Source organism: Pleuronectes platessa, chromosome 17 (assembly GCF_947347685.1).
Source record: "Pleuronectes platessa chromosome 17, fPlePla1.1, whole genome shotgun sequence".
NCBI classification, from domain to species: Eukaryota; Metazoa; Chordata; class Actinopteri; order Pleuronectiformes; family Pleuronectidae; genus Pleuronectes; species Pleuronectes platessa.
The window spans coordinates 10,966,729-10,988,115 of NC_070642.1; the positions used below are offsets into that span (position 1 = coordinate 10,966,729).

The 21,387-nt window shown below is 42.9% G+C and overlaps 3 protein-coding genes across 4 annotated transcripts; 2 read left to right on the plus strand and 1 right to left on the minus strand.

The window, feature by feature from the left end:
- Positions 1 to 529: 529 nt before the first annotated feature.
- Positions 530 to 7,206, minus strand: wdr20b (WD repeat domain 20b). Its single transcript, XM_053445143.1, has 4 exons — positions 6,917 to 7,206; positions 3,613 to 3,795; positions 1,993 to 3,459; positions 530 to 1,708 (listed from the first exon to the last, which is right to left on the minus strand). The coding sequence occupies exons 1-4, from the start codon at positions 7,163 to 7,165 to the stop codon at positions 1,652 to 1,654; spliced, it is 1,956 nt and encodes a 651-aa protein (XP_053301118.1). The 5' UTR covers positions 7,166 to 7,206; the 3' UTR covers positions 530 to 1,651.
- hsp90aa1.1 (heat shock protein 90, alpha (cytosolic), class A member 1, tandem duplicate 1) lies at positions 6,513 to 15,022 on the plus strand. Of its 2 annotated transcripts, none has more exons than XM_053445141.1 (12): positions 6,513 to 6,573; positions 10,634 to 10,784; positions 11,647 to 11,796; positions 11,887 to 12,253; positions 12,373 to 12,506; positions 12,617 to 12,922; positions 13,020 to 13,185; positions 13,287 to 13,477; positions 13,596 to 13,743; positions 13,855 to 14,123; positions 14,228 to 14,561; positions 14,642 to 15,022. In XM_053445141.1, the coding sequence occupies exons 3-12, from the start codon at positions 11,647 to 11,649 to the stop codon at positions 14,749 to 14,751; spliced, it is 2,175 nt and encodes a 724-aa protein (XP_053301116.1). In that variant the 5' UTR covers positions 6,513 to 6,573; positions 10,634 to 10,784; the 3' UTR covers positions 14,752 to 15,022. The 2 variants fall into 2 exon arrangements, with proteins under 2 accessions (XP_053301116.1, XP_053301117.1); XM_053445142.1 differs by having other exon boundaries at positions 6,514 to 6,590.
- Positions 15,023 to 15,332: 310 nt separating this feature from the next.
- Positions 15,333 to 21,049, plus strand: hsp90aa1.2 (heat shock protein 90, alpha (cytosolic), class A member 1, tandem duplicate 2). The gene is made up of 11 exons (XM_053445144.1): positions 15,333 to 15,493; positions 17,008 to 17,157; positions 17,372 to 17,738; positions 17,860 to 17,993; positions 18,190 to 18,525; positions 18,626 to 18,791; positions 18,945 to 19,135; positions 19,542 to 19,689; positions 19,782 to 20,050; positions 20,146 to 20,479; positions 20,595 to 21,049. Exons 2-11 carry the CDS (start codon positions 17,008 to 17,010, stop codon positions 20,705 to 20,707), a joined length of 2,208 nt encoding a protein of 735 aa, XP_053301119.1. The 5' UTR covers positions 15,333 to 15,493; the 3' UTR covers positions 20,708 to 21,049.
- The last annotated feature ends 338 nt before the right edge of the window (positions 21,050 to 21,387 follow it).

Here is a 21,387-nt window from a genome sequence, read left to right on the forward strand (position 1 = left end):
TCACATGGAGGAAAAGGCTCCTACTAGTTTTAAAATCCTCGCTCTTCCTTTTGCGGGTGCTTGAAACAAACCACCCACACACACACTCCAAGCACTCATCTACCATCCGGTGCCGACATCAGTCAGTCGCTGTTCAAAACAGTGTCAAAAAGAGCTTTGTTCACAAGTTCAGCATCAGTTCAGTTAATTATTACTCACGACGACAGGAGTCAGAGTTCAGCCCTGTCTGCAGAACATGGTTGTCAGTCTTATTCGTTAGTTCAAGTGAATTCACGCGCACGTCGATAGATGGGACTAGTGCTAACGGGCAAGCGTTAGTTTTTCCTGTGGTTTACCTGAGCTCAGTGATGGCTGAATTAGACCGCTGCATCTGCGCCTACCTGCCTACGTCGTAAAAGGAATCTGCAGCGACAGGCTAGCTAGCATTCAGCACTACCTGTTAGATAAGATTTCATAGATCTCTTATACCAAACGTTTCATTAATAAAAAATACACCTGAATTCTCTTTATGTACAACAGAAAAGAAACATTTTCACCTGCATATTCAAGATTCTTTAATATTAGGTATAGATTTTCTGTATTAGAAATATCACTATTTTCTGAAATGAGGATCTTTCAACTAATGTCATGATGGTTTCACCCAAAAATCATTGAAGTACAATATTTACATATAATACAGGGCCCATTTAATCTGAAACAATATTAAAATAAATGTTCAATAGATACAAATGTTTTTTTTTAAATTCTATTTATATTTCAACCTTGTCAGGGGAGTCCTTACACACTCCAAAAATGTAAAGCCATTCTCCTCTATTAAGTGCAAACAATTTTTTTTTCCACGTAAAAAACTAGGATTGCAGCATCCAGCGTTGAGACAGGAAGCAACAACGCGCCGTTTCCTCAAGTGCTTCCAAAACTGTCCCAAAAATTATATCACTCATCCTCCACTGTCATGATTTCAATAATGGGGGGAAAGAAAAAAATAATCTGTGCAAAATTCACTTTTAAGTTTGATACCTCTGACTGAAATATTTCATTTCTAAGGGAAGTAAAAGAAAAAGTTTCAGTCTCTCTTGAGCAGGTGTTGAAAAGAATGTGGCTGAGCGAGGGATCACCCAGGAGGTTAGAGAATGAAAGAGACTTGGCGTTGAGGATATGCTGCTGCTCTAAAAACTACCCCTCCTCATATTCCCTTCTTCATTGAATGCATGTGAAGAAACAGGTACGACCAAATTAAACGCCATAGGTAAGGTTGAGGCGTTACCACGATACCGGCACAAAGGCTCGGGTATGAGAGTTTGTTATTTTCGGATTAGATGTGACTTGAGATGACCGGGGATGTAACAGTGAGCCCCTTTCATGAACCTCCTGGATGATTTAGAGCTCGCCCTCCTACTTCCAATAACACCCTTTTCACCCCCTGACACAATAGGAGGTCAAGTTTCTAACCCTGGCTCCGCCAACGTCGGATAATCTGATCACAAGCAGGAACACAAAAGAGGGCATCTGGGTGGTTTAGGGATGAGAATGAGGGTGACACTGGAGGTCATGTGGTGTGTGACAGTGTGTGAAGAAGCGCTGCAGGGGCCGTGGCCTTGGTCATCCCCGTCTCTGCTGCATGGAGCTGTCATTAGCAGCACCAGCACTGGGGCTATACTACTGTTCCACTGGGGGAGTTGGCTGGGTTGTTTTGAGATGATTGCAATCCCTGCGGAGAGACAGATAACACACAATGATAACAAACAACAGCGTAATGTGAATGTTATACAAGCGGCAGAATTGTGAGGCCATGAGGTTTACTGTCGGAAGAGGATGCGCGCGTACTGCGATCTCAACAAAGCTGAGGGTTTTTTAGTGTGAATCTGAAATAACCGAGACCGAAACACAGTGGCATTAACAGCTTCTGCCTGCCGCGAGAAAAATTCCTGTACTAGAAGCAATGTGAATTGAGAGGTGTCACATGACAGTATCCTCGAGAGGCCTGTCACTCACCACTTTCCCCGGCCTAGCCCATGTGCAAACGAAACCCTCCTGACAGGCTGTTACCAGACAGTCCTCAAGGAAGATTAACACAGTGAGTCTCTCGTGAGCGATCTTCTTGACCACCAGCGGCTCGAGCAGTGGCACCTCGTCCATGCGCGGGCACAGCGTCGTGCCCAGAGTCTTAGCCGCGTCGGCTTTTGCCGTCCGCGTCGAGCTGAGCTGGTTGAGCTTGTCGCTGCTCTTGCTGCTGATGTGACCCATGCTGTGGTTTCGTTTGTGGTCCTTCTCGTGGCGCTCCTTGCGTGAGTCGTGCAGCGACAGTGTTGCGAACTTGCTGACTCCGGTGGCGATGAAAGCACTGTCGATGATGCTGTTGCCCTTGGTGGATGTGGTGGTGGTGGTGCTGCTGTTGCTGCTGCCTGTGTGACTGTTGGGGGTGCTGCCCCCTGCCGGGTTGGAGGAGTGTGGCAAGCTATTGGACCGAGGCAGGGTGCTGGGGAGGGAGTTTGGTGTGTTACCACTGGAGCTGCTATTGCTCACATTGTCTTTACCATTGGTACCACTGGGATTAGTGGTGGTGGTGGTTGTGGTGGTGGCGGTGGTGGGGGTGGGGGTGGATACAGTAGTAGTAGTTGTAGTAGTAGTAGTAGTAGTAGTTTGTCCAGTGGCTGGAGGGCTTGTAGCACTCATAACATTAGTGTGAGTCCTTGTGCGAGACAAAGGAAGGTGAGGGAAGAGAATGTCCTCTGTAAGGTCCCACAGACACAGCTGAGTGTCCTGCCCCACTGAGCCAAACCTGTAGGTCACACTAACAGGCCTACTGTCTGTAGAGTTTCTCTTAGAAAGCCGAGAGTGAGCGCTGTTCGCTCTGTCCCTGCCTGCACCAAAGTGAATCTGCTCATGGAACTCCTCGTCACTACCGCTGAACTCAGCGGGGGGGTCACCGTCTTCCACGCTGGTGGTACAGTGGTCAAATGCCACCACACTCACCCATGACTTGTGACCGTGCCCCCGTGCGATCACTCTGCAGTCTGAAAACGACCACACCGTCACCAGGTCATCCTCCCCTCCCGCCACAATGTATTGTCCATCAGGGCTCCAGCACACACACAGTAAGCCACCGAAGTAGCTCTTCATCGTCCCGTGGAGCTCTGCGGCGTCAAAGCCAAATACCCGCAGGAAGCCATCCTGGCTCGCACAAGCCAGAAACTTGCCATCTGGGGAGAAGGCGAACTCATTGAGCGCACCTTCACCCACTGTCCAGCGGAGTAACGGGTTACGAGCCGACTTGCTCTTGCAGGTATGCACAGCATAGTTTTCACCCTGCTTGAGGAGCTGGTAGTGAGGCGCCGTCGTGCCACAGGTGTTCTCCACGTTGTACAAGTACAAGCTGCCGCTGGAGTGAGCCACCAGGAACAGACTCTCTGAACCAGGAACCCATCTTACACATGTTACTCTCGACTTGTCTATAAGTCTCTGGGGGGAAGAGGGAGAAACGAACACAGAAAGAAAAAAGACAAACAGGTCAGCCAGTTATTCCATCACTGAAATAGTAGTAGTTTGATTGGACTAATCAAAACATAAGGTAACGTTGGTATTTGTTCTTTGATAACGCCGACTAAAACCCACCTCTTCATTGAAGAGTTTGCTGGTTTCCTTCTTTATTGGGTCTATGAGCTGCACCTGACCAGCTGAGAAGCCCACCAGCAGGGAGACGCTCTCTGCTGTCGCTGTGAGTGGATTGAAATCATGACACGTGGGCTGCGTTCCTTTATATATCCTCTTGTCAATGGGCTTACTAAGATCAGCAGCCTGGAATGATAACAAACGCAAACAGAATAGCACATTTTAAAATAATATTTTTTTTGATTAGCTGCAGTAGACAAAAAACACAAAAGATTAACAAAGATACACCACAGGTTATGTAGATTGAAACTAATCCTGGTTGCATTACTCAACAAGTGACTGAGGTTACATCTAGTTGATGTAGGGCCAGGGGCGATGTGAAAAACTAAATATGTTGATATCAATATATATTGTGATATAAATCAAGTCAGTGCCCCCGGAACTGAGGCTCATTACTTCTCGCAGGTCAACAAGTGACTCTGATCATCTTATGTTTTCTAATTACTCACACTTAGAAATGATCTCTATAAAACCTGCTGAATTCATATTTATGTTCCTGTATAAACGTTGCCTCGCTTCTTCTGCAACAATGAAGTTAAAACACCTTGTTGTGTTATCATCTGCAGGAGGAACTTCAATTATGTCTGCAGGAGTGTGTGTATATGTGTGTGTATATGTGTGTGTCTGCTCATCTCTGTCCCTCTTCACACACAAACTGATAATCACATATATTTAGTTATTAATCAATGGTGACGGATCATGACTCTGGAACGTTGTGGTCACTTTGACCCTGATTTCCTGACAGTGTGCGTCACGTTATGTCTCATGTTGTGTAGCAGGTAACAACATGCGTGTCCTAAACTCTCATGAACTCAAGCAAAGCGAAAATCAAAAGCGATTTAAACAAATAAAAAGTAAGCGTCAGTGCTGTTTGTGTCCTATTAACTTCTGATCAGTGCTGGTGTTTTTTGTTAAAGTGTGAAGTGAGTGGAGGTCAGAGGGGGAGTGAGGAGGAAGCAGACTCCGACAGGAGACACAGACACAGGACGACCAGACCTATTAATGAGCTTCTGTCCTGATCCTAAAGCTGCACTGGTTATAATTATTCAGCAGTGGAAACCCGCAGTAAAACAGTGAACGTAGCAGAAAACATGAATCAATTATGTTGAGTAACTGCATCGATGCAGAGTTGTCCACCTCTATGCGGGAGCCAAACATTAGCATGTGTGCTGCTGCTTCTCCATCGCATGTGTGCGTCAACCTAACTTGACGTGACTGCAACTCTATCCCGGCCACACGATTGGGTCGGCGCGTTGCTATTCTCATTATCATTGGCTGTTTGTGTTGTCTGTCAAAACATGGATGGAATGAGTTGTAGCGACGTTGTATCGACCATGTCTTATATTTCTATCAAGGAAAAGTTATATCACGATAATTATCTTTATCGTTTGATGGCCCAGTCCTAAATTGAGGTTAATCAAACATGACACTTTAAGAAATTAAAATGTGGTGTTTTAAGTTTGTTAAAGGAGTACAGCAGGATAATATCCTTTAAGCATGTGCCACACAAAACAATATTTGAACAGTACTGTTACCTGGAATGAATGCAATGCAAAGTTGATTCTTGCTTTTTATTGTGGCAACTCTCTTGTGGTATTTTTTTGGAACATTAAAGAAAAAGCTTGTAAGTGTTTTCAGAGCGAGACAATTCTAAATAAAATAAGGAACTTGGACGGATTTCAAACAGGCGTGCATGAAATATGTTAATTCTGCTTAACAGCTATTAAAGCTTTTTTGTTGAAAAAAAATAATTCAGGAACAGCCAACTCATCAAATGACCTGAAGAGTAACTCAAGACATCGATATTTGTGCTTTGAAATATCTCTAGGAAGCTGCACAGTACAGATAAATGTATGGAAATCCTCAAAGCGGGGGAAAGTTATTTGAAAACTATTTTGTGCCATATTTCACTACACTTCCATTCCCCTCAGTTAGAAATTGAGTGATTATTTCCGCATGTCCACACTTCAAGCCCCTGGCAGAAGTGAATTTGTAAACTATTAAGCTGCTATTTCATCTTAACTCACTTTCTTTTTGGAATGTTTGGGATTCAAACCAGTGATTCTTGAGGGCAGCACACAACATTGGCAGTGCAGCCCCAAGCTCCTCTTATCCAAATATCAAAGTGTGTTTGAGTATGACATTGAACACTAAATTGATCCTAGCGTTGCGTGTTTGAAAGGGTGAATAATAAGAATAAGAAAATTAATTGTAAAGTATCATGTCCAGGCAATTAATACTGCCTACGAAAAACTAATCGTGCTTGAAAGGTGTCAATTTTCCCGCAGTTCTTCAGGGTATAAACCATATTTTATATATAGATAAATAAGACAATAACTTACTGTTTTGTCAACTCATACTGTCCTATATGATATTCACATAGATAAACTTGTACAACAACATTTAAATCACAACTTGTTACTCATCGGCATTCAAAACAACACTGGACTAACTTGTATGATGCTTTTAAAAGCAGATGTTTACTGTATTTTTACTGTATCAAATGATTTCCAACAACTGTCTCGGGCTGGTTTGACACCAGCTCTACAAAGGGAGGAATGTCAAATCATTGCCAGTTGTTCTGATCGTTTCTACAATTGGATAAGATCGTATCTCACAGGATTCGGCCTTCGGGGATTGACCACTACATCATCACCGCTGTCAATGCGCTGCCACTGCAATGGCATCACCGCTGTGTCCGAGCCACAAAGTGGATCACACTGCATTACATTCATACCCCGACAGTAGACTGCACTCATTGTTACATCACAACTGTCTTCCAGTGTGAACTCTCGGTCCTGTGTGTGTGGGGTGGGGATGGGGGGGGGGGGGGACACTGAAGCTGTCACCGCTGCTGAGCACTGTTGACAACTTGTGCAGATGTGGACCATGCAAAGAAGGAGGGTAAACAAACGCATCATGTACGACATGACACGACGAACATTTTTCACCCGTCTCTCGGGTCACTCGTGTCACAGATTGTCCCACGCCGACAACTCCAAACAACCGGAGGGACCGTGAAGTGCACACGAGTCCCACCGAGGCAAAGACAACAACTGTGGCGATGTTAGCTAACGAAGCTAATTAGCTCCTAACTTAGCTAGGTCTGCTACATGGCCTTGCCTGCGCACTTCAATGACAGGAGCTCGGGGGGTTGACAGCGGCGGGGCGGCGCGTTTGGAGACCCCGAGCGGGCCGGCTGCTCCCGGGCAGCGCGGGCTCCGTGGCCCCGGTCGAGGGTGTTTACCTTTCTCACGCCTTTGTAGATATAAAAGTAGAGTTCCCGGCCCACATTGAAACAGATCCTGTCGCCGTTGCCGGACTGGTCGTTCACGTTGACGAAGGAGACCTTGACGGGGTTGGAGCCCTGCGAGTTGAAAGGCACCCGGTTCGGGCGACTGTACTCGGAGTGAGTGAGGAGTTTGTAGACGCCTTCCCGAGTGGTGAACTGAGTTTTAATTTCGTTCATCTCCTTCCCTCCTCCCTCCGCCGCCATCTTGGAAACTTGCGTTCATCCTTGTCCGATCCCCGGATGTTAGCGACTGCGCATGTGCGAGAGCGCCGGAGCCCATCAGCCATGCGTACAGAGAAATAAAGAGTCAGAGTCAAAATTATCAATGTAAGGGTTCAGTCCCTCGCATATCTTATTATATAAAGCATTGGTTTAAGACATTTAAAAAAAAAAAAGGGCTCGATCCGTGTGCGGAGTGTGCAGCTCTCGTGTCATGATGTCTGCTAAAGTGGAGGACGGGAGGAGTCGGTGCATTTCCACCAGAGTATCAGTGCGCTGTCATGCAAAATAGAGGCAAGGGAAATCCATCACGCTTTTTTTGTCATCCATCTGGTGCTTTTTGATCTCTGTGTTCACGTGTTTCAATGCCATGCGATCAATAATAACAATAATTCTAAACTAACAATAATGATCTGTCCATTTATTTTGCAGAACAACACACACGGCAGATCATTGTTTTCCTCCGTTCCATAGATTCACTCTTACAGATAAGTCAGCAAATGTGCCTGCATGATACACATAGAGGCTTGGTTATGTGCACTTTGAGATCTGATTATTAGCACCCTGGGAAAACAAATCCATATAATCTAATGCAAGGTCAGCGGATACAAAATACAGTAATTTAGAGAAAAGCACCACTAATAATGCGGAGAGCCTTACCTCCTGTTCAGTCCCAGGAAAGTAGGACTCCATTTCTCAGCCTGTTAGTGGGCTGGATTGGAGCCTTTACTCAACCTCCTCTTTCATTGCTGCAGTGAGGGAAACCCCTTTGATGATTATGTATTATTTAAGTAAGTTACTGACATGTGTTAAGTCGTCAACTTATAGGGCCCGAGCACCCGAGGTTAGTGTTATTGGGAGGCCCTATTGAAATTGTAAGGATTATTATAAACCCTTTTTTTTAAGGCAAATTCATTGGCTTTTTGAGGGCTTTTAACATACTCAAATTGTTAATTAAAAAAATTATTATTTTTTAAATTTAATTTAATTAATTGTATTTATTTACCTCCTGCGCAGAAGCGAACTGCACAGTATTCATTTAATTTTATTTATTGAATTTTATTCATTTTTTCAAATTTATTTATTTTTAAATTTACACAGTGTAAGATATTGTGCAATTAATAGGTGGTTGATGTCCTGCCAAATTTAGGAGTTCAGTATCTTGCATGCAGATGTGGAAGAGTGGGGATTGAACTGCCAACCTTCTTGTTTAATTTAATATAATTCAGAAAATTCATGCAAATGTGTCCCACACTGTGATTTTTGTAAGCGACAGAAGCCAAGGTTGGAAACTACTGGGTTATATTCCAACAATAGGTTTTTAAAGCATGTTAAATCATCCATTATCTAGAATCCAGATATATAAAAGTAACTTTTGAGTAAGGTTGTCAAATATATGTAGTAAAGTAGAAAATACACGTGTTATTTTGTTTTTTATTAAATTAAAAACACAAAATAACAAAATAAATATATAACAGAAAATAAATGAAAAGTACATTTTCACCACATTCTAATTTCTGCTTATTTTGGTAAGAATTTGAGTATGTTTAAGCCCTCAAAAAGCCAATTAATTAGCCTGAAAAATAATAATAATAATCCTTACAATTTCAATTGTGCCTGTCAGTGCACTGGCCCTAAAAGGAAAAGGCAAGCAAATATTATGGATATATTCAATTTAATTCACAACATATTATGGTAGAGAAATTAAATATTAATGAAAAACAAGAATTATATGTGAATTTAAGCACACAACTCACCCTTAATTAAAATGAATACATTTTAGAAGACTATTATTTAAATTTTATTATAATAGACTGTTAGGCTATTATTTATGTACCTTCAGTCTAAAGTTAAGGCCCCTAAAGACCAAAGCTAGTTCAATAATAGCTAATCAAATAATTTACAGGGGACATAATGTTCTAAAGAATTGTAATTGAACTTCAGAGGCCTTTGCTGTAATCAGATTATTGAAGAGTTGTCCCAGGATACAACCTATAAATGCACCATCCATCCTAAAATCCAGAAGTATCCATTTGTTTATGGACACACATGCACAGTCCCCATTTTAATCTAGCAAACTATGTAAACTATGGGGAATGTGGCTCTCTGTGTCAGAGAATATCACCTTGCAGTGATTACGAAAGTTCTCCATGTTTCTCACTTACACAGACAGTCCAGCTCCTAGCAGGGTTTGCTGTCGAACTGGAATTATTTGGATTACGTAACAGTTGTAGCAAGTGTCACACACTGCCATCCTCTGGTCAGATGAGGTCACCAACACCCACAGTGGACCAGAGAGTTCTAGTCTTGTGTCTTACATAAGGCTGAGTTTACTGCCTGGTGAGTTCTGTTGAGAACCTGGCAAGTTTCATCAAAATTATTATTCACAAATTCACAAAATTTAAAGACGTGCCATTTTTATTCCCCGTATGATAGAATTCCCCAGGTTCCCTTTTATAGCCGTCCCGTACACAAGTGCAGAAAGCTCAGTCATGTTTCTTTTAACGAAGAAATATCCGCATAAGATCCATCCTGTATTTCGTAATACTGATACAGGGTTCATGCCCTTATGTTGTCCTCAGATCCCATCACTGTAAAACCATGTGCCATACATGTCTAGCTTTATTGTAATGGTCAATAGAATTCATCTTTACATCATTTTAATAACTACATGGTATCTGGCAAATCCCCCAGACTAGGGCCTATTTCTTGGAACTTTTAAAATATCCTATCTCACGGTGTCAGTTGTCATTGGACGGCTGCAAACTGAATATCAGATAAACTAAGCATACATTTAAAGAGAGAACCTGCTTTGGTTACCGTGGCCCATTTACTGTTTAACATGTTGTGATGGCTATGTTTGTTTTGTATAATCTCCAGTCACTGATGCCGGCCATGAGATTATCAGAACCACCTAGTACCATAAATTGTCAAACCGGGATAATAAGGTTCTTACTCTTCTCAGGGTTTAGTTTCATTCTATGTGAATCTCAGCCTCTCTACGATTTGCAGCACATTAACTGTTCTCTGCCCTACAACATGTGAATACAATTTCCACACCAATTTTGCACACCAAAAAAAGACCAGAGCGTGCCTAATGGTCTTTATATGTGTGTGTCTTGTGGGGCATAACGACAGCAGCTGATAGCAAAGGCAATGCACAGCTGTGATGCTTACGAGCGGGGGTGCGGGGCCTACCAGCCAGACAAGCTATCAGGGAAGCTCTCATTGTGATTGACAGGCACTCCTTGTGACTCTGCGTCCCTAAAAGGACACATAAACTTTAGGACTCTGCTGTCTCACTCACCAACCACCCCCACCCCCTTCCAGGCCTTTCCCTGAAACCCCCCCTCACTGTCGCAAATGTATCTTCTAGAAGCTTCTGAATGGGAGCTTCGAGAAACCACCCCCAGAAGTATAAAAAGACACCGGCAAATTGTGTTCTTTTCACAGAGTCAAAAGTTACTCGCTAGGTAACACACCAAGAGAAACTTACTGCCCTCAGGAGCAGCAACGTGCACATTGGGGGATTTTCAAGAAGAGAAGACCGGCTCAGTGATCCATTTGACTGCCTGAAATCAAAGAAGACAAGATCACCCTCAAGGTAATTACAATCGACTGCAGATATTTTTTTTGACATTACACATGTGCTTTAAATGAAAATTGCACAAATGTTATATCCGGTATATTGCTTGTTTAATTGGTGGGAACACAGAGAGGCATACACATTTTCAACTCAATTAGGTTACATAAGAAACACAACAATGAAACGATAAAAAGTGCAAAAACTAATTGCATTTAACTTAATTCAGATGTTTAATGCAAGTTATACATTTTGAAGTATAGCGTCTTTACCAGCAGTGTCTTTGTGAGTCTGTGACGCGTAAGGAGCACATGGCAGGAAGGGTGACCCTGAGTGTGTGAGTAATGGCGAATGGGCAGACGACCAGTTGGCACAAAGAGTGGATGCAGCACATTTCCATCTTAGAGCAGTCAAATGAGTATATTTAAAAAAACACCCCAAAAAAAAACACAATTCATTTGAATACAGTCGAACCAAATGGATCACAATCTTTAATCATGAATGGACTGTATGTAAAACTAAACTTAATTAGTCTTATACTTTTAACTGCAAGCCAATACTCATTCCTTTCACACAGAGGTGTAAAATGACACATGTTGCATGTAGCCCTTTGGGGGGGGGGGGGGGGGGGGCATCGGAGCTCCACCCATTTCCCCAAATGGCAAGTCCTTGATTGACAGAAGAACCATGTGTTCATCTAGCACCCCACCCCCCAACGCCATGAGGCTGTCTGCGACGAAAGGGGGAAGAGATTGAAATGTCGCACTAGGAAATTATTTCCAAGATACTTAGTAAATAAATAAAAACTTGATGGCCAGAGCAACGTAGCAGGAGGAGAGATATATTTTAGATTTTATTTAACTTAACTTGTGTGTTCTGTTAGATGCCTGAGAAAGCTGGGCAAGTGATGGAGGAAGAAGCAGAGACCTTCGCCTTCCAGGCTGAGATTGCTCAGCTTATGTCCCTTATTATCAACACTTTCTACTCAAACAAAGAGATCTTCCTCAGAGAGCTCATCTCCAACTCCTCAGATGTAAGTACACAGCATTTTATCACCACTGGGAAAAATATGTATATATGGTTTGAATGGCCAATTTTTAACTCACTTGTCCTTTCTTGTTAGGCCTTGGACAAAATCCGATATGAAAGCTTGACGGACCCCAGCAGAATGGAGTCCTGCAAGGACCTGAAGATCGAAATCCGACCTGACCTTATCAATCGCACCCTCACCCTCATGGACACAGGTATCGGCATGACCAAGGCCGACTTGATCAACAACCTGGGCACAATCGCTAAGTCTGGCACCAAGGCCTTCATGGAGGCTCTGCAGGCTGGGGCCGACATCTCCATGATCGGCCAGTTCGGCGTGGGTTTCTACTCGGCCTACCTGGTGGCCGAGAGGGTGACGGTCATCACCAAGCACAATGATGACGAGCAGTACCTTTGGGAGTCTTCCGCTGGAGGCTCATTCACAGTCAAAATTGATCCTGGTGAGTTTTATTTCCCTTACTGATATATTTCTACATTTAACAATTTACATGATTAATTTAATTAGATTAATTTCTTGGCACTGCTCTCATCATTGATTTGTATATATTTTGTATTTTAGGAGAGTCCATTGGCAGAGGCACAAAAGTGATCCTTCACCTCAAGGAGGATCAGACGGAGTACTGTGAGGAGAAGCGCGTCAAAGAAGTTGTGAAGAAGCACTCGCAGTTCATTGGCTACCCTATCACACTTTATGTAAGTTCTTCTAACGGCCCTGAATGTAATAACAATCAAATTTATGACCTGATAATACAAATTTTAATAGTGGAAAAAAATCAAAAAACTCCCTTTCTTATGTGCTTAAGGTGGAGAAGACAAGGGAAAAAGAAGTGGACCTTGAAGAAGGAGAGAAGGAAGAAGAAGTCGAGAAAGAGGCCGCTGAGAACAAGGACACTCCAAAGATCGAAGATGTCGGCTCTGACGAGGACGAGGACTCCAAGGACGGCCAGAACAAGAGGAAGAAGAAGGTCAAGGAAAAGTACATGGACGCTCAGGAGCTGAACAAGACCAAGCCTATCTGGACCCGAAACGCTGATGACATCACCAATGAAGAGTATGGAGAATTCTACAAGAGTCTCACCAACGACTGGGAGGACCACCTGGCTGTCAAGGTGAGCTAAATTTACTCACAAAAAAACAGTGCAGTGTATTTTATTATTATAATCACATATATTCTTAATAAATTCATACCTTATCTTCACTACACAGCATTTCTCAGTGGAGGGTCAGCTCGAGTTCCGCGCCTTGCTCTTTGTGCCCAGAAGAGCTTCATTTGACCTCTTTGAGAACAAGAAAAAGAGGAACAACATCAAGCTTTATGTGCGCAGGGTCTTCATCATGGACAACTGTGAAGAGCTGATTCCAGAGTACCTCAGTAAGTCATGTATTATCACTACATTTGACTGATTTCCCGATATGAAAACAAAGCATCCTCTTGCAGCTTTCGGTGGCTAAACAGTTATCATCTTCATTCAGATTTCATTAAGGGTGTGGTGGACTCCGAGGATCTGCCCCTGAACATCTCCAGAGAGATGCTGCAGCAGAGCAAGATCCTGAAGGTCATCCGCAAGAACCTGGTCAAGAAGTGCCTGGACCTTTTCACCGAACTCTCCGAGGACAAGGAAAACTACAAAAAATACTACGAGCAGTTCTCCAAGAACATCAAGGTAATTTGATCAATCTTCTTCATTAATTTCTTTTACCTTCCTTAACCCTTCAGATGAAATGCATGAAGGTCACGTTTTAGTTGATTTGCAATTTAAGTAACAAAGTTTTGTGTTTTAGCTTGGCATCCACGAGGATTCACAGAACAGGAAGAAGCTGTCTGAGATGCTGCGCTACTACACCTCCACCTCTGGAGATGAGGTGGTTTCCCTAAAGGACTACGTTTCTCGCATGAAGGAGAACCAGAAACACATCTACTACATCACAGGTTAGCTATTAAAAATCTATATTTTTGTGCTTTTGCTTTACGTTTCTCACCCACGTGGTATTATAATTATAATAACATATGGATGCAATGATTTCAAATCACCGTTCACAGGCGAGACCAAAGACCAGGTGGCCAACTCCTCTTTCGTTGAGCGCCTTCGCAAAGCCGGCCTGGAGGTCATCTACATGATCGAGCCCATTGATGAGTACTGTGTCCAGCAGCTGAAGGAGTACGACGGCAAGAGCCTGATTTCAGTGACCAAGGAAGGCCTGGAGCTGCCTGAGGATGATGATGAGAAGAAGAAGCAGGAAGAGCTCAAGAACATGTTTGAGAACCTCTGCAAAACCATGAAGGACATCCTCGACAAGAAGATTGAAAAGGTAACGGACACCGCAGATTAATTGTATATAAATTCCAGTAAAAAAAAATTCTAAGGCTAATTTTGTTTGATCGTGACAATAATACTAGATTTCATTACTGACAGGTCACAGTCTCCAACCGCCTGGTCTCCTCCCCCTGCTGCATTGTTACCAGCACCTATGGTTGGACGGCCAACATGGAGAGGATCATGAAGTCTCAGGCCCTCAGGGATAACTCCACCATGGGCTACATGACAGCCAAGAAGCACCTTGAGATCAACCCCATGCACCCGATCGTTGAGACCTTGAGGGTGAAGGCAGATGTTGACAAAAACGACAAAGCTGTTAAGGACCTGGTCATCCTCTTGTTCGAGACCGCCCTGCTATCTTCAGGATTCACACTGGACGACCCGCAGACACACGCCAACCGCATCTACAGAATGATCAAGCTTGGTCTTGGTAAGTTTTTTGCTTTTACTCGTCTTATTGTACAATAATCCGAGTGTTTGTGTTTGCTAACGAATGAATTTCCCTCTCAGGCATTGACGACGATGACTCCGCAGTGGAGGACATCATCCAGCCTGCCGATGAAGACATGCCAGTCTTGGAAGGCGACGAGGACACATCAAGAATGGAGGAAGTCGACTAAAAAAAAAATGACACTCGTGTCTCTTTCCTGCTTTGTTAATTTTTATTTTTGTAAGATATGTTGCGTCTTCAAACTGACATTGCATCCTCACACACCTCGAGGAGTATTAACGAGTCAATAGGAGTTAATCCGTGGAATTATGGAGGCCACAGTGTGGTTCAGTCCTCATTTTATCAGTTGCTTACATATGGAACTACTGGCAGCCATTAAGAGTCATAAAAAGTCACTGTGGATTTTACTTATGTCTCTTTTTGTTACAGGCACATTTTTTCTAATAAATGCATTCAAATTTGTAATAAAATCTATTTCAGAAATAAGATTTGTGATCTGACTGAGTCTGTTAATGATGTCGTGGTTTTGTTCGGTTCCTGCAAACATATAATATAAATATCATCATTATTACAGATTCAGAAATAGTGAATGTAATCTCAACTCTTCCTGTTGATCTGGAAGTTTCTTGAATTTCCACTGAACACACTCATGCCGGTTCCAGTTTTTAAACCAGGAACAAACAGGCTTCTCTATCCTTTAATCCCGCCTCCTCAAGCCAATAAGCAACGGGGAGGGCGTTCTCTCAGTCGTGATCGACATCTCAGCGGGCCTATGGGCTGTCGGAGGAAGATTCCAGATGGTTCTGGAAAGCTCAGGATTTCTCGACAGCTCGGGAGAAGGGTATTAAATCCTCTTCTTCCGTCGCCACTAGAACCGACCTCCGTACATTGATCACTACTCCAGGCTCAAGGTAAATGATACATTTTATAATGCCGGCTCAATAACAGAGATTCTAAATATGACTTACTCTGACATACTTGCTAGAATAGTTGTTTTATAGCTGTTCTCATCAAGGCTTGTATTTTGCAATATGACGATGGCGTGCATGAAATTAAATAGTGAAGAGGTTCAGATTGAGACGATGCCATAAACTCGGGTTTGACGTTTTTGTTTTGCCAAATTTTGACATGTCATGTGAATGTCAGAGATTCTTATTGAGGTGTCAGCTTTATTGGCACGTTAGACAAACTTCTCCCAGCCTCATCCTGGAAACAGTTTCCACCCTCATCATCCTCAGCCTCCCCCAGCAGCAGCCACATTGACCACATGCTGCACTTTTCAGGCAGGAGCTCCTCAACCTAATGAATCCTAATCAGATTGCCTGTGCAGATTTGTGTCTGATGATCTGTTCATCCATCCGTCCATCCATCCGGTATAGTGTAGGTCACTCAAATTCTCCTCGGATGGTCAAGAGGAGGAGCTTGTGATTCCTGTGGAAGCTTCTAGAGAGCTGGTTTTGGTTTTGGTACCTTCTAGAAACTTGCATTTCGCCTCGGAAACCGACAGGTGGAGTCGTTCTGTTCCTGCCGATGTGAATATGCAATTCAAGCCCCGTGCTGATCCCTGATCAGACGATAAATAATCGTGTAAATAACTTCTGTTCACGACTGAGTTCTCAGCTGTCAATCTCATAATGGTGTTTCAGACATTCTATTTAACACACTGCCATCTACATACTTTTTTTTTATTGCATTTGCTGCTATTCAGAAAAAAATCAAAAAAATCGCATTATATAATTTCCTTGAAGGCAGACACAGGCGGATTTAGTCAACGATGGATTACAGAGAGGTGGAGCGGTGACCTGGACAGTCTGTCACACCACCTGTCTGCACGAGCAACACGTGCTCACATTTAACCTGACATCGTACTGCAACTTCATGTAACTGATGCAGATATTAGACCTTGTTAAATGGATGCACGTTCTGTAACATCCGAACCATATACTAACGACAAGAGGCATTGTTTTAACACTGAGGCGATTAGTGAGATCTGTGGTTCACGGTGACATTGAGTCCATTATATAATATTGTGAGGTGCAGCTCTTCAGGACTTGAACATAACCTGAGGGGGATTGGCAGGGCTCCTTTATCGGTCTGCCAGTGTGGTGACTCACTGTGCTGCAGCAACTAATGAACACGGTCATGCACACAGGACCTTAAAATGTCTGGTTAATTGCAAAAATGAGATGAGACCAGACAGAAGTAGGTGGTTCAATTTTAGTCTCATGAAAGCATGCAGAGGTATTGATTATGGCAATGCAGTTAGATTTCTAATCTTAGTCCAAGAACTGAGCAAGGATTGAATTGCCCAAAGGCAGAAAGCTGATAGGAAGTACTACTGTGTTGCAGGTATTTGCATTTTCATGTGTGTTCTAGGATTTATGCACATTATAAAAAGCTATATTTATTTGTCTCTTTTTCTCAGATGCCTGAATCACATGACCAAACAATGGAGGAGGAGGCTGAGACCTTTGCATTCCAGGCTGAGATTGCTCAGTTGATGTCCCTGATCATCAACACTTTCTATTCCAATAAAGAAATCTTCCTTAGGGAGCTCATCTCCAACTCCTCAGATGTGAGTTTGTCATAGTCATATTAGACTAATATCTTAATCTAATGTGAAAAACATATCGATTGAGCTTGTTTTAAGAAAGTAAAGTTTAATGCCCTAACTAATGCAAAGATATATGGTGATAACATGGAATACAAGATGATAAAAACGTACAAACAACTTAAAACACACTTAACATTTATTTTACAATATGTCCTTTCCTTTTTTAAACCTCCAGGCCCTTGACAAAATCCGCTATGAGAGTCTCACTGACCCCACCAAGCTGGACAATGGCAAGGACCTCAAAATCGAAATCATCCCCAACAAAGAGGAACGCACCCTGACCCTGATTGACACAGGCATTGGCATGACCAAGGCCGACCTGATTAATAATCTTGGCACAATCGCAAAATCTGGAACTAAGGCCTTCATGGAGGCTCTTCAGGCTGGAGCCGACATCTCCATGATCGGCCAGTTCGGTGTGGGTTTTTACTCGGCCTTCCTGGTGGCTGAGAGGGTGACGGTCATCACCAAGCACAATGATGACGAGCAGTACGTCTGGGAATCATCCGCTGGTGGCTCATTCACAGTGCTAGTGGACAACGGTAAGAAATGTAGCTGCCATTGTTTTGTAGTTAATTAACAGTTGTGTTTTTACAATCCAAGGAATAAAATGTGCCATGGTTATCTCTGTACCTTTCACTAACCTGTCTGTACCCTGTGCAGCTGATCCAATGCCTCGTGGCACTAAGGTGATCCTGCACCTGAAAGAGGACCAGTTAGAATACACTGAGGAGAAAAGAGTCAAAGAGATTGTGAAGAAGCATTCCCAGTTCATTGGCTACCCCATCACACTTTTTGTAAGTGCTCATCGAAACTCATAAACAGATTGTGATCTTACTTATCTTGAGCATTAGTAGAAATTAAGCCTTTAAATAAATAGTAATACGTGATTTTAGGATTATAATTGACGTCTAAATTAACTGCTGTTTTACATTGTTTTAACAACAGATGGCTAAAAATCATTTTTTTACGATTGTATTATTATTTCTTTAGGTGGAGAAAGAGCGAGACAAGGAGGTGAGTGACGACGAGGCAGAGGAGGAGGAGAAGGAGAAGGAAAAGGAAAAGGAAAAGGAGGAAGACGAGGAGGACAAGGACGAGGACAAGCCCGAGATTGAGGACGTAGGGTCAGATGAGGAGCATGATCACGACAAGTCTTGCGACAAGAAGAAGAAGAAGAAGAAGATCAAGGAGAAGTATATTGACCAGGAGGAGCTGAACAAGACCAAACCCCTTTGGACCCGAAACCCTGATGACATCACTAATGAGGAGTACGGAGAGTTCTACAAGAGCCTTACCAATGACTGGGAGGACCACCTGGCCGTCAAGGTAGGTTATCACTTGAAAATGCAAACGTTTTTCATGTTTTAATATATAAATATTATCAAATGTGAAAACTGACAGGAATCGCAACTGATTTAACCCGCAGCACTTCTCAGTAGAGGGTCAGCTGGAATTCCGGGCCCTTCTCTTTGTGCCTCGCCGCGCCCCTTTCGACCTCTTTGAGAACAAGAAGAAAAAGAACAACATTAAACTGTACGTGCGCAGGGTCTTCATCATGGACAACTGCGAGGAGCTCATCCCTGAGTACCTCAGTGAGTATCAACCCAGGGCTGGAATGTCTAATAGCTTGAGCACTCTGTTCATAGATCAAATAATCAGCTGATATTATTTCTATAATGAATAAATAAATCATCTTAGAAATGTTGTTGTGTTGCTGACGAGGTTGTTTTTATTTATCCCGGCAGATTTCATTAAGGGTGTGGTGGACTCCGAGGATCTGCCCCTGAACATCTCCAGAGAGACGCTGCAGCAGAGCAAGATCCTGAAGGTCATCCGCAAGAACCTCGTCAAGAAGTGCATGGAGCTTTTCACTGAACTGGCCGAGGACAAGGATAACTACAAAAAGTACTATGAGCAGTTCTCCAAGAACATCAAGGTCAGCATTCTCTTCTTGCTCTGTGCAAGCTACATGTTTTTTATAATCTTTTCTCTTTAAAACATTTAGCAGCAACAAGGTGTTAAACCCTGCACTACCATGGTTTGATACTGTGTTAATGTGATCTGAGAGAAACCCAAATATAATTTGAGTTAAACCAGGGTGCCTACTATTGCTTCAAGTGCAAAGCTTGAAAGAACCATTTGAATTTCAGCTAATCGTCACCTTTGTCACTCTGACCTTTTACTCATTAGCCATCTGTCTTATCCTTAGGCCATATTGTCACAGTCACAAAAGACTTGAATGCACGCACTGTGGATGTCAATGATTACATCTAATAGGCCTACAATAGTAATTTGCTTCTAACTGCAGGGTGCTAACAGTTAAGTGTTTTCTTTATTTTTAGCTTGGCATCCACGAGGATTCACAGAACAGGAAGAGGCTGTCTGAGCTGCTGCGCTACTACACCTCCGCCTCTGGAGACGAGATGGTTTCTCTTAAGGACTACGTCACACGCATGAAAGATTCTCAGAAACACATCTATTACATCACAGGTGAGGATGAACTCTAATTTAGTTTCAAATCAAGTGAACTGAGTTTTCGTCATATTACATTATATTACAGCATATCCATATCTGTATTTCAGGTGAGACCAAAGACCAGGTGGCCAACTCTGCCTTTGTGGAGCGGCTGCGCAAAGCCGGCCTGGAAGTAATCTACATGATCGAGCCCATAGATGAGTACTGTGTCCAGCAGCTGAAGGAGTTTGAGGGCAAGAACCTGGTGTCAGTGACCAAAGAGGGCCTGGAGCTGCCTGAGGATGATGACGAAAAGAAGAAGCAGGAGGAGAAGAAATCGCAGTTCGAGAACCTATGCAAGACCATGAAGGAGATCTTGGAGAAGAAAGTGGAGAAGGTGAGCAGATGAAAACATTAAAAAAAAACTCACAACCCATATTGTTTTGCAGTAAAATAAGATGATGGCATTAATTTTTGTTATGGTTCACGCAGGTCACAGTCTCCAACCGACTGGTCTCCTCCCCGTGCTGCATCGTCACGAGCACTTATGGCTGGACAGCCAACATGGAGAGGATCATGAAGGCCCAGGCCCTGAGAGATAACTCCACCATGGGCTACATGGCTGCCAAAAAGCACCTTGAGATCAACCCTGACCACCCCATCGTGGAGACCCTGAGGCAGAAGGCAGAGGCTGATAAGAACGATAAGTCAGTGAAGGATTTGGTCATCCTGCTCTTCGAGACCGCCCTGCTCTCTTCAGGATTCACTTTGGACGACCCGCAGACTCACTCCAATCGCATCTACAGAATGATCAAGCTGGGACTCGGTTAGTGTCTGTGTTACAAGTTACTGCTGCTGAACTATCATTCAATGTGTTTGACATTCTTATTCATTCTTATATTACCTGGCTCCACTGACTCATCATCATCTTTTTCTTCCAGGTATTGATGAAGAGGACCTGATATCAGATGAGCCTACTGTTGCTCCCACCGAGGACATGCCGCCTCTGGAAGGTGACGATGATGACACATCCAGGATGGAGGAGGTGGACTAAGTCTGCTTCTATTGCTCGCTAGCGTTTAGAAGTAGTGTAAATTACAAGTTTAATGTTGTAAATGAGCTTGGAAAGTCCCCCTCCTCAATCTCTTTTTGACCAAGTTCACTTCATTTCCCCTCAAATTGACCATATGCAGTTGAGAGCCATTCCCTGTAGAACTTAATTTTCTAAGTTGTCAGTTTTTGTATCTTAAGTTTTATCGATGCGTTTCTTTTCTTTTTTGTATTTATTGACATTCCAATGTTCTTTGTGTCTTCTTTCATTAATTGTAAATAATGCAAATTGATACGGTTCTTTGCAATGGTGGGACCCATAAATAAAAGTTTATCATGTTAACAAGCCATGTTTTGTCGTACTTAATGAACATATAAATAAAAGGTACTTATTAAGCAATAACATAAACACACTGATGAATATCAGTTCCTTAAATATATTTTGATTCTTTCAGCTAGACTTTTGTATTATTGCTATTGGTGTTCAAAAAATTAGAATAAAATCCTAGACCTTCCCCCTGATCCGGATCATAACACAAATGAATGGGTTCTTCCCTGACTCATACCACATCCTGTCACCAAATTTTGTGGTAATGTGACAAAAAAAAAAAACACTGATGAAGACGTTACCTCCTTGGTGAAGGTACTACACATAACTGTGTACAAATGAAATAATCCTGCATT